We start from the raw sequence: 11,781 nt of genomic DNA, 5'->3' as shown, positions 1-11,781 counted from the left end.
AGGAATAAACAATAAACAAGCCAATAACACAATAAACAAGACAATGACACAGTAGGGAAAAAAATAAAGTCTATATCTAGTGTGTGCAAAAGGCAATAAATAGGCCATAGTAGTGAAGAATTACAATTTAGCAGATGATGATGTGCAAGTAGAGATACTGGTGTGCAAAAGAGTGAGTCTGGAAGGAGAGTTTACAGTCTAGCCAAACACCTAGGTATTTGTAGTTGCCCACATATTCTAGGTCAGAACCGTCCAGAGTAGTGATGCTAGTCGGGCGGGCAGGTGCGGGCAGCAAACGGTTGAAAAGTATGCATTTAGTTTTACTAGCGTTTAAGAGCAGTTGGAAGCCACAGAAGGTGTGTTGTATGGCATTGAAGCTCGTTTGGAGGTTTGTTAACACAGTGTCCAAAGAAGGGCCAGATGTATACAGAATGGTGTCGTCTGCGTAGAGGTGGATCAGGGAATCACCCGCAGCAAGAGCAACATCGTTGATATATATACAGAGAAAAGAGTCGGCCCGAGAATTGAACCCTGTGGTAGCCCCATAGAGACTGCCAGAGGTCCGGACAACAGCCCCTCCGATTTGACACACTGCACTCTATCTGAGAAGTAGTTGGTGAACCAGGCGAGGCAGTCATTTGAGAAACCAAGGCTGTTGAGTCTGCCGATAAGAATACGGTGATTGACAGAGTCGAAAGCCTTGGCCAGGTCGATGAAGACGGCTGCACAGTACAATCTTTTATCGATGGCGTTTATGATATCGTTTAGTACCTTGAGCGTGGCTGAGGTGCACCCGTGACCAGCTCGGAAACCGGATTGCACAGCGGAGAAGGTACGGTGGGAATCGAAATGGTCAGTGATCTGCTTATTAACTTGGCTTTCGAAGACTTTAGAAAGGCATGGCTGAATTAACTGTGGTGGCAGGTGCAGTGATGACTGCTTTAAGGAGTTAAGTGTAGAGGGAAGTGGTGTGGTGTGGGAGGTTGGCGTCAAGTGCAAAAAAAAGGGATATGTGCTCCAGTAGTTCAGAGATGGAACCTGTCAAGAGAGAGGATAAAGTATCTGCGGTGAGAACCGCGGAGTTCTGGCTTCGTCCCGAGGATGATAAGGTTGATTCTGGTCCAGTGGGAGTGAGATTTATAGAGAGAATGGATCCTTGCATTTTGGCTGATCCATATGTGGTGTCAGGTTGGGTGGAGAAGTGGTTGGTGAAGGTAACTTGGAGTGGACTCGTGATGATTTATTGTGTTTCGTCCGCCCAGAGGGAGTGGGCGCCTCAGAAAACGGAGTTAGGGACAAACATTTGACTTGATTTGCTCTTCAGAGGAGGATGCTGTTGAAAGGAGTGATAATGAGGGTTACATTAAGTGTTGAGGAGGATCAATTGAAATTGAAGATTCCCGATGTCTGTGACGCCCGCCATTTGGTGAGATATAGATCCAGTGGAGAGCATGGGGAAGCGGAGAAGACATTGTCTGTCATGCTGAGTTTTTGATACAGTTTGATACAGTTTATGGGCATGTTGCAGCAGTGTGTAGGAGGGAGATGCCTAGGTGTGAGAAGTGTGCCGGCGAGCATGAGACGAAGGAATGTGTGGTATTGGTGGAGAAAGTTATGTGTGTTAGTTGTGGGTGCCCATGGGGCTGGAGATCAGTGGTGTCCTGTGAGAGAAAGGCAGATTGAAGTTGCCATGGTTAGAGTACTACAGAAAGTGTTGTATGCCGAAACAGTGAATAGAGTCGTAGAGGAAGATGGGTACAGGGTGGGGGATCCTGAGAGCATCCCTGTGAGTAGGCAGAGACCAAAAGAGAGAGCAATGGGAATAATATGTGCTTCATTAAGGTGGGCTTTTTGGCATTTTATAGCGATGGTTGTCAATTGTACTGCAGACATCGATTGAAAGTCACAGAAAATCGAGGTTGTGGTGGCAGAGAAGTACTTGGGATTACAAGGATTTACAGCTGCAGAACAGCTGCAGGGGATGTTGAGTGGTAGTGTTATGTCCTCTCAGACTATTGGTCTGGAGTAAGACTAGATATGGTTAAATAGTGAAATGGGTTGGTGTTTTTTAGATAGTGCTAATAGTTGGTAGGGCAATTTTCCTTTCCCCCAAATTTGTATTGCCACATCAAATAATTTAATTAATGTAGGTAGGCCGTGAATGGCCTCACACATCAGTACAGTAGGTGGCAGTGTATGCGCCTAAAAGTTGGATGCGATCCGTCAACTAAATCTCAAAGAAGAGTCCTCTATCTATCTCTATGGTTCAAGCACACAGCGCGCAACTTTTGACGGGCTAGTGGTTTATCAAGGAAGCAACTCATCTGGTTGGAGACGTGGCTCTGCCCGGCTGCCATATTGAAGCAATAGCAACACACAGCTTAACTAGCTATTCAACTATATTTTCTTTCTAAAGGCGCTTTCGATATACTGGAACTCGACTGAGCAAACACCATCGGGGATTGAAGATCGTTTTCCTAAAGAGAAACTAAAAATGGTGAGCACAGTGTCACATGTCAAGGCTTTATCTCCTTTCTGCTTTAGTTTGATCATAACAAACATTAGCGTGCTAACGTTAGCCCCTTGGCACAATTAAATGAAAAGCAAATCAAACTTCACTTGCCAGACAACCACAAAGCCAGTCAACTTTATTAGCTAAGTTAACTATATAACGTTAATGCTACTATTATTTAACAACTATTTAATGTAACGACATTATGTAGTTAAGTTAACGTTAACTAGCTAACGTACTACAAATATCAGCTAGTTCTTAGTGTTAGCTAACGCTAGCTGGCTAACTAACGTTAAGTACGTTTACCCAGCTAACTAGGTAGCTAGCTACAATTTAACAATCTAGATAGATCTTTGCATTGTACAGGTTGTCTGCTACTGTTGGCTGTCTGTTAACTGTGCTAAGTTATGTTTGCTGGTAACGTTAAATACTTGGCCTTGCTAGGCTAGTTAACTAGCTAGCTAGTTATCAATAAATGTCAACCAATGGATCGTGGCTGTATGACATTGTCATTGATTTGCACTCGGTAATCTAGTAAATGAAGTCGCTTGGATCAATGCGTTGCCTTGGTCCTGATATTCTGGGATGGTAAGTGACTGAAAAATACTTTATTTTGTCACCTGTAGTAAATTGTAGCCAGCATATTCCCGACCCAATCTTTATACATGTTTACACTGAGCTGCACTTGGGGTCAGAACACAATCATGGTTACATTATGACACCATGGAGCTGGCGTGAGATATTGGTTGGAAAACGTACCTCAATGTAGGGATGGAATATGCCACTGTACTCCAAATTCTACCTTTCCACACTGATACATTGAGAAATTTTAAATACTGCAATTTTTCCCTGACAACTGTCCTTTTGTCCTCATGCTAGCTAGGAGCCAGAGCAGTGACATATCCTAACCCCACGTTTTCCGACCCATATCTCGTGCCGGCTCCACGGTGTCTTAATGTAACCATGATTGGTTTCTGAACCCAGTCAGTTCAGTGTAAACAAAAGTATTGGTAGTGTCGGAATCTGAGTAAATTGGCACATAACTACCTTGCTTGGCCAACAGATTTGTACCACTTATGGTGACCCTGTCTATCACTCTGTCATCATTAATGAAGACATCCCACTTATGAACGTATGTTTGCGATTCTCTCTATCCTCCCTGCAGGTGCTTTTGGCAGCGGCGGTGTGCACCAAGGCAGGCAAAGCAATCGTGTCACGGCAGTTTGTGGAGATGACCCGAACGCGTGTCGAGGGCCTTCTGGCCGCCTTCCCCAAGCTCATGGGCATGGGCAAGCAGCACACGTTTGTGGAGACGGAGAGCGTGCGCTACGTCTACCAGCCGTTGGAGAAGCTCTACATGGTGCTGGTCACCACCAAGAACAGCAACATCCTGGAAGACCTGGAGACACTACGGCTCTTCTCGCGCGTGGTATGATCCGATCCAATACATCTTTATTTATCCATTACACAGAGACAATGGAAATTGTTCATTTTGCGGTCATAGTACTTAGGACCCACACACACACACACACACACACACACACGACAGGCTGGGAGCAGCACAGGGGTTTACCCAATGCTATAACAGCCCACTGCTGCTTACGAGTTCAGAATTCATCCATCCCACCAATAACTTCAAATGGGATCATATCCCACTATAAACGTATTACTGTTGGTTTGATATTGAAGAGTTCAATTGTGTTTTTTCTCTTTTCAGATCCCGGAGTACTGCCGTGTGCTGGAGGAAGGGGAGATCTCAGACCACTGTTTCGACCTGATATTCGCCTTCGATGAGATCGTGGCCCTGGGCTACAGGGAGAATGTCAACCTGGCCCAGATCCGCACCTTCACCGAGATGGACTCTCATGAGGAGAAGGTGTTCCGGGCAGTCAGAGAGGTGAGACACTTGTAGCTAAAGTGCCCATAACATCCAGAGGGCGTTTGTGTGTGGCTTTAGCTTATAGTAGCCATGATTTGAACGTTCCTCCTCCTCTGCTCGGCCCCACAGACCCAGGAGCGAGAGGCCAAGGCAGAGATGCGGCGAAAGGCCAAAGAGCTGCAGCAGATCAGGCGAGATGCCGAGCGCTCTGGGAAGAAGGTGCCGGCTTTCGGCGGGTTTGGCAGCGCCGGGATGAGCAGCATGTCCTCGGGGTCGATCATCACAGACACCATCATCGAACCCGAGAAACCCAAGATGGCTCCCGTCTCAGTCAGGTACGCAAATTATGGAATTTAGGTGTTGAATTTGATTGTGTGTATAATTGTGTTTGGCAGATAGGCCCCAGAGTTTTTCCTGATAACATGACCAGGGTTGGAAATTAACTTTTTGGTTTTGGTCCAACAGCCACTGGCAGGTAGATGAGAATCTACTAGCCACTCAGTTTCTTTTTTTACCAGACCAAATATTTTTTGGGCATAATTACACCAAAAATCACATGACGGATGAGTATGCTTTGTAATGTTTCTAAAACAAGAAATGTATTACTAGAAAGAAGTAATGTGGTATATTGCTCCATTCAATTTCATTTTTGTGACCCAAGTCTTTTATCCAATATATGTTCAAATCAATCCTTTAGTTAGAATAGTAAAACAGATAAACAGTTCTACAATTAAACATTTTAAGAATCAACAAAGTGCCTGCCCTGTACAAAATGCTAAGTAATACGACTTATTTATTATTATTATTATTAGTTCAGGCCTCTTAACAGTGTCATTTTTTTACAAGGAGTACGTATATTTATGAGAACATAAATAAATTGAGGAGCACAATTTAAATTATGAGTGACTAAAAGTTTATGAAAATGATTTTGGAGTGTTCCATGCTCAAACAATGTAACCTGAAATATTTGATTCATTCGGTGAGACAAATGTTCAGCTGCCCCTTTAAGGGGTGGGCCATTACTATGGCAACGGCACTCTGTTTGTCAGGGATGATTGAGAATCTCTGCACTAGCAGCAGACAGTTGCAGCAAACTCAAACTAATATTGAAAACAACCTAGCATGTGAACAAAACTATGTAACTAGACAAACATGAGAATAAAGTCACACTTTAGTAGCCTTTCGTGAATTCGACCTTCTACATTTTGGCTTTGGATTGAAAAAAACTGTTACCAAATGCTGTGTGTAACCATCCGTCAACGTGGCCGGTGAAATACGTTATTGCCCTTCTACCCGCATTTGGCGGGTGTTAATTTCCCACCCTGAACGTGACCTGACCAGGAAAAACTCTGGGCCACAGATAGAGGCTGGTACTGACAATCATGTGTTTCCCACAGGCCAACCGGATCCAGCAAAGCCCTCAAGCTGGGCGCCAGGGGGAAAGAGGTGGACAACTTTGTGGACAAGCTCAGGGGGGAGGGGGAAACCATCATGTCCAACACAGGGAAAATGCCTTCGCTTGCATCCAATGTCCTACCGCCACCAGTTAATGTGGAGAGGTACATTGTTCCTGTTCTTCAAATGTTCATTTTTGATAGTAAGCCAAGGCTGTGCATCGGTCTTTATCTTGCAATCAATGTCTGCGCTTTACTATTGACATAATTCCCGTGTGTGACGATAAAACCTCAATCTTAACCTTAATGACACCTGTGTATGTATGTTTTCCCTCAGTGTCCACATGAGAGTTGAGGAGAAGATCAGTCTGACCTGTGGACGTGACGGAGGTCTACAGAACATGGAGCTCCTGGGCATGATCACCCTGAGAGTGACCGACGACAAGGTCGGCCGCATCCGCCTGATGGTCAACAACTACGACAAGAAGGGAGTACAACTGCAGGTGAGTTGTTCCAATCCAGACTGACCCATGACCTTTTGTAAAGGCTCATGGGTTGTGTTCATTAGGTTACAAGGTTGTGAAAAATCCAGTGTTCTTATTTGACTAGTAACCCCAGCACCATTCCATTTTAAAATGTTTCTCCCTGTGTGCTCCTACTGAACACGGCCCAATGTATTAGATTTATTTAACAATTCATCCCATATCAGATATATAATGTTTGTCCACTGTGTTGAAATTGATTGCATCTCCCCTGGTATTTAGACACATCCCAATGTGGATAAGAAGCTCTTCACTTCAGACTCTGTGATTGGTCTGAAGAACCCCGAGAAGTCTTTCCCCCTCAACAACGATGTGGGGGTGCTGAAGTGGAGACTCCAAAGCACAGATGAGGCCCTCATACCTCTAACCAGTGAGTCTCATTCAACCTGTCATCCTGCCGGCACCATCTGTGATCTGCAGTTATTGTAGTATGATTTATTTTATGCTAACTATAGTACATTTTTAAATGTCATCGCACCTTTGTTTTGTCTGTAGTAAACTGCTGGCCTTCAGAGAGTGCTACTGGCTGCGACGTGAACATTGAATATGAACTGCAGGAGGAGAGCCTTGAACTCAACGATGTAGTTATTGCTATCCCTATACCGTGAGTACATGGGTGATAAAATGTTAATTGTATTTTATTGTATTGTGTTGCGACTGTATAACAACCCTGCTGGGTTCTCTATTGTTTGGTTTCCCAGAGACAGATTTAAGCCTAGCCCTGGACTAAGAAGCATGTGCAATATAGTTCCTCCATTGAGGTGTTCTTTAGTCTAAGACTATGCTTCATTTGTGTCCGGTAAACCAATCAATCACATGTATTTATAAAGCCCTTTTTACATCAGCCGATGTCAAAGTGCTGTACAGAAACCCAGCCTAAAACCCCAAACGGCAAGCAATGCAGGTGTAGAAGCACGGTGGCTAGGAAAAACTCCCTAGAAAGGCCGAAACCTAGAGAGGAATCAGGCTCTTGAGGGGTGGCCAGTCCTCTTCTGGCTGTTCCCGGGTGGAGATTATAACAGAACATGGCTATGATGTTCAAATGTTCATAGATGACCAGCAGGGTCAGATAATAATAATCACAGTGGTTGTAGAGGGTGCAACAGGTCAGCACCTCAGGTGTAAATGTCAGTTGGCTTTTCATAGCCGATCATTGAGTTAGAGACAGCTCAAAAGAGACAGCCCAAAGTTGATGGTTGCGTTGTTCACAGTACATGGGTGTATTTCCTGGTTGTAGGTCTGGAGTTGGGGCACCTGTGGTAGGAGATGTGGATGGGGAGTATAAGCACGACAGCAGACGGAATGTTCTAGAGTGGAGCCTACCCGTCATAGATGCCAAAAACAAAAGCGGCAGCCTGGAGTTCAGTATCGCCGGGCAACCCAACGACTTCTTCCCTGTCAACGTGTCCTTCGTATCCATACGCAATTACTGCGACATACAGGCAAGTTCCCCCTTTTTACATTGACGCTTACTAACTATGCACATTTAGGCCTACAGTCATTGATGGAACACAATGCTCTTGCTGACATTGCTATCCCTGCATTTCAAATCAAATCAAGTTTATTTTATATAGCCCTTCGTACATCAGCTAATATCTCGAAGTGCTGTACAGAAACCCAGCCTAAAACCCCAAACAGCAAGCAATGCAGGTGTAGAAGCACGGTGGCTAGGAAAAACTCCCTAGAAAGGCCAAAACCTAGGAAGAAACCTAGAGAGGAACCAGGCTATGAGGGGTGGCCAGTCCTCTTCTGGCTTCTGTGCCGGGTGGAGATTATAACAGAACATGGCCAAGATGTTCAAAATGTTCATAAGTGACAAGCATGGTCAAATAGTAATCAGGAATAAATGTCAGTTGGCTTTTCATAGCCGATCATTAAGAGTTGAAAACAGCAGGTCTGGGACAGGTAGGGGTTCCATAACCGCAGGCAGAACAGTTGAAACTGGAATAGCAGCAAGGCCAGGTGGACTGGGGACAGCAAGGAGTCATCATGCCCGGTAGTCCTGACGTATGGTCCTAGGGCTCAGGTCCTCCGAGAGAGAGAAGGAGAGAATTAGAGAGAGCATACTTAAATTCACACAGGACACTGGATAAGACAGGAGAAGTACTCCAGATATAACCAACTGACCCTAGCCCCCCGACACAAACTACTGCAGCATAAATACTGGAGGCTGAGACAGGAGGGGTCAGGAGACACTGTGGCCCCATCCGATGATACCCCCGGACAGGGCCAAACAGGAAGGATATAACCCCACCCACTTTGCCAAAGCACAGCCCCCGCACCACTAGAGGGATATCTTCAACCACCAACTTACAAGGCCGAGTATAGCCCACAAAGATCTCCACCACAGCACAAACCAAGGGGGGGCGCCAACCCAGACAGGAAGATCACGTCAGTAACTCAACCCACTCAAGTGACGCACCCCTCCTAGGGACGGCATGAAAGAGCACCAGTAAGCCAGTGACTCAGCCCCTGTAATAGGGTTAGAGGCAGAGAATCCCAGTGGAGAGAGGGGTACCGGCCAGGCAGAGACAGCAAGGGCAGTTCGTTGCTCCAGAGCCTTTCCGTTCACCTTCACACTCCTGGGCCAGACTACACTCAATCATATGACCTACTGAAGAGATAAGTCTTCAGTAAAGACTTAAAGGTTGAGACCGAGTCTGCGTCTCTCACATGGGTAGGCTGACCGTTCCATAAAAATGGAGATCTATAGGAGAAAGCCCTGCCTCCAGCTGTTTGCTTAGAAATTCTAGGGACAATTAGGAGGCCTGCGTCTTGTGACCGTAGCGTACGTGTAGGTATGTACGGCAGGACCAACTCGGAAAGATAGGTAGGAGCAAGCCCATGTAACGCTTTATAGGTTAACAGTAAAACCTTGAAATCAGCCCTTGCCTTAACAGGAAGCCAGTGTAGGGAAGCTAGCACTGGAGTAATATGATCAAAATTCTTGGTTCTAGTCAGGATTCTAGCAGCCGTATTTAGCACTAACTGAAGTTTATTTAGTGCTTTATCCGGGTAGCCGGAAAGTAGAGCATTGCAGTAGTCTAACCTAGAAGTAACAAATGCATGGATTAATTTTTCTGCATTTTTGGACAGAAAGTTTCTGATTTTTGCAATGTTACGTAGATGGAAAAAAGCTGTCCTTGAAACAGTCTTGATATGTTCGTCAAAAGAGAGATCAGGGTCAAGAGTAACGCCGAGGTCCTTCACAGTTTTATTTGAGACGACTTTACAACCATCAAGATTAATTGTCAGATTTAACAGAAGATCTCTTTGTTTCTTGGGACCTAGAACAAGCATCTCTGTTTTGTCCGAGTTTAAAAGTAGAACGTTTTCAGCCATCCACTTCCTTATGTCTGAAACACAGGCTTCTAGCGAGGGCAATTTTGGGGCTTCGCCATGTTTCATTGAAATGTACAGCTGTGTGTCATCCGCATAGCAGTGAAAGTTAACATTATGTTTTCGAATAACATCCCCAAGAGGTAAAATATATAGTGAAAACAATAGTGGTCCTAAAATTTCATTCATCACATTGCCTTTTTCTCCTATTCCCTCAGGTTGCCAAAGTGACTCACGTAGAAGGAGACGCACCAGTAAAATTCTCTTTAGAAACTTCGTTCCTCGTCGACAAATACGAGATCCTGTAAAAAATCTACGTCAAAGCTCCGGAGAAGACAAAATAAATACTTGCCCGCCTGTGTAACATTTGAGACTACACATCAACAGGACTCAACTCTTCAAAAGCCCCTCTGGCGGCGGAGCGCAGTATTGGTGTATTTATGTTTGTATGGGAGAGAAAAATCTACTGTGTGTGTGTATATATATATATATAATTAAATTTAACAGGCAGTGAAACATGCTGTTGTCTGCCCGAGGAGAGGCGGGAAGTCAAACCATGACTAAATTGGCAGCAGAGGAGGGAGATGGGTGGTGCTCTTGATTAAGTGGTGGTGGTGGGGGGGACGGTACTAGCTACAAACAAGCATCAGGGACGTGTTCGTTAGGACGCACGACAGGGAGAGAAAAAATCCCACCGTTTTGCAACAAGAACGTATCCTTTCTCGTTTGCGGAAAACTAAAGTGAGCCTTTCTAATTCTACAAGTCCAGGTAGTCCCTCCCTGATTCAGTCAGTTTTCTTCCGTTTGGTGCCTAATGAACATGACCCTGGTGGCTGAGGAGCTGGTCAGTATTCAGCTGGTTCATCGCCCTACTTTTGAGGTTGAGAAATTAGTCATCCCCAACCCCAAAGAATCATGCATCCTCTAGCAGAGCCATTTAGTCTTTTATACATTGAACATTAAACATTGGACCAGATTTAAGAAAGCAGGACTACTCAAGTGGTCTTTCATGTTTGTTTTTTAATCATAACTACAGGTTCACCAGAAACCAATTTTAATGCCGCCTGTTTACCCACTAAAGGCAGTTTTTAATTTTTTATTATTAGATTGGTTGATCTCAATATGTAGCTTCAGGTGTTGACTGTGGTATTAAGACACTTAAGATTGAAAAGAGTAAGCATCCAATATGGTTGCGTAGATCTGTCCAGCTAGTCCTCTAGCAGTTGACATTAACCTGTTCTCTCATTGCGTTTTAACTTGTCCTTTTGTGTTCTGTAAACATACCAAGAAATGCAGTAAACATCAGCACTGTAAATGGTTTTTGGCATTTTCTTTCCCCCTTTTCAAAATTCTACTCATCTCAAGTTCATCTCTTCCCAACATAGGCATAGTTATTGAAAACCAGACAAAGACAAACCATGAAAACAGCCAATTCACAAGGCTAACCACTGCATTTGTGGCTATAGGAGTTCTTTAAAAGCTCAATACTATTTACAAACTTCTGTTGTTAAAAAGGGAGATCCGATCAGTATACTGTGGTCCATATCAGTTCTGTCTTCTGCCTTCAGTCATCAAACCAACATCAATAGAAGGAATGCTTTGGTCCTATTGCAAGGGTGATTCTGCTGCCAGTGACACCACCTCCCTCTCATGACTCCAGTCAGTCATTTACTCCCATGATGGGCGAATGCTCTCCTTTAAAGTCCACTTCATCATAAGAACAACATGTAGTGGTTTCATTTTTGTTTTTATGTTTTGTTTGTATTCCTGGAATTTCAATGTGGTTGGTTGGATAATGGGTTTTGAAGATGGCTAGATGGGACATTTAACTGTAAAGAAAGGGAATCATAACATTCCAGTATAACATTTGATGAAAAAGATATTTGATTAAAGTGTATTATTCAATTTTGTGGTCATTTGTTTTATTTTTGTATAATTTTTGGGGGGGTAGTTTCAATGTTCATTAATACATTTCGATGACGTTATAGACAGGTTGGTTGACGTGCGCAACTATGTGGCAAAATAGACCGGGTTGGCTTAGGGTGCATTCGTAAATTCGCTCTGGACGTTTGTAAATTAAGAGCGTTTCACTCAGTGTTAGAGCGCACACTGGAC

General features: G+C 44.2%; 1 protein-coding gene across 1 annotated transcript; it reads left to right on the top strand.

Moving 5' to 3' along the window:
- Positions 1–2,273: 2,273 nt before the first annotated feature.
- On the top strand, positions 2,274–11,571 carry LOC139549217 (coatomer subunit delta-like). Its single transcript, XM_071359439.1, has 10 exons — positions 2,274–2,497; positions 3,678–3,941; positions 4,230–4,409; positions 4,521–4,726; positions 5,789–5,950; positions 6,123–6,288; positions 6,550–6,697; positions 6,823–6,931; positions 7,565–7,769; positions 9,885–11,571. The coding sequence occupies exons 1-10, from the start codon at positions 2,495–2,497 to the stop codon at positions 9,972–9,974; spliced, it is 1,533 nt and encodes a 510-aa protein (XP_071215540.1). The 5' UTR covers positions 2,274–2,494; the 3' UTR covers positions 9,975–11,571.
- The last annotated feature ends 210 nt before the right edge of the window (positions 11,572–11,781 follow it).

Source organism: Salvelinus alpinus, chromosome 22, assembly GCF_045679555.1.
Source record: "Salvelinus alpinus chromosome 22, SLU_Salpinus.1, whole genome shotgun sequence".
Lineage (NCBI taxonomy): Eukaryota > Metazoa > Chordata > Actinopteri > Salmoniformes > Salmonidae > Salvelinus > Salvelinus alpinus.
Note: the sequence above shows the minus strand (reverse complement) of the source record. Positions and strands in the feature narration are given on the sequence as shown.

Excerpts from the sequence above, each read along its gene's own strand:
- LOC139549217 (XM_071359439.1), top strand. Across the intron at positions 3,942-4,229 it reads TACGGCTCTTCTCGCGCGTG|ATCCCGGAGTACTGCCGTGT; the intron begins GTATGATCCGAT and ends TTCTCTTTTCAG. Across the intron at positions 6,698-6,822 it reads GGCCCTCATACCTCTAACCA|TAAACTGCTGGCCTTCAGAG; the intron begins GTGAGTCTCATT and ends TTTTGTCTGTAG.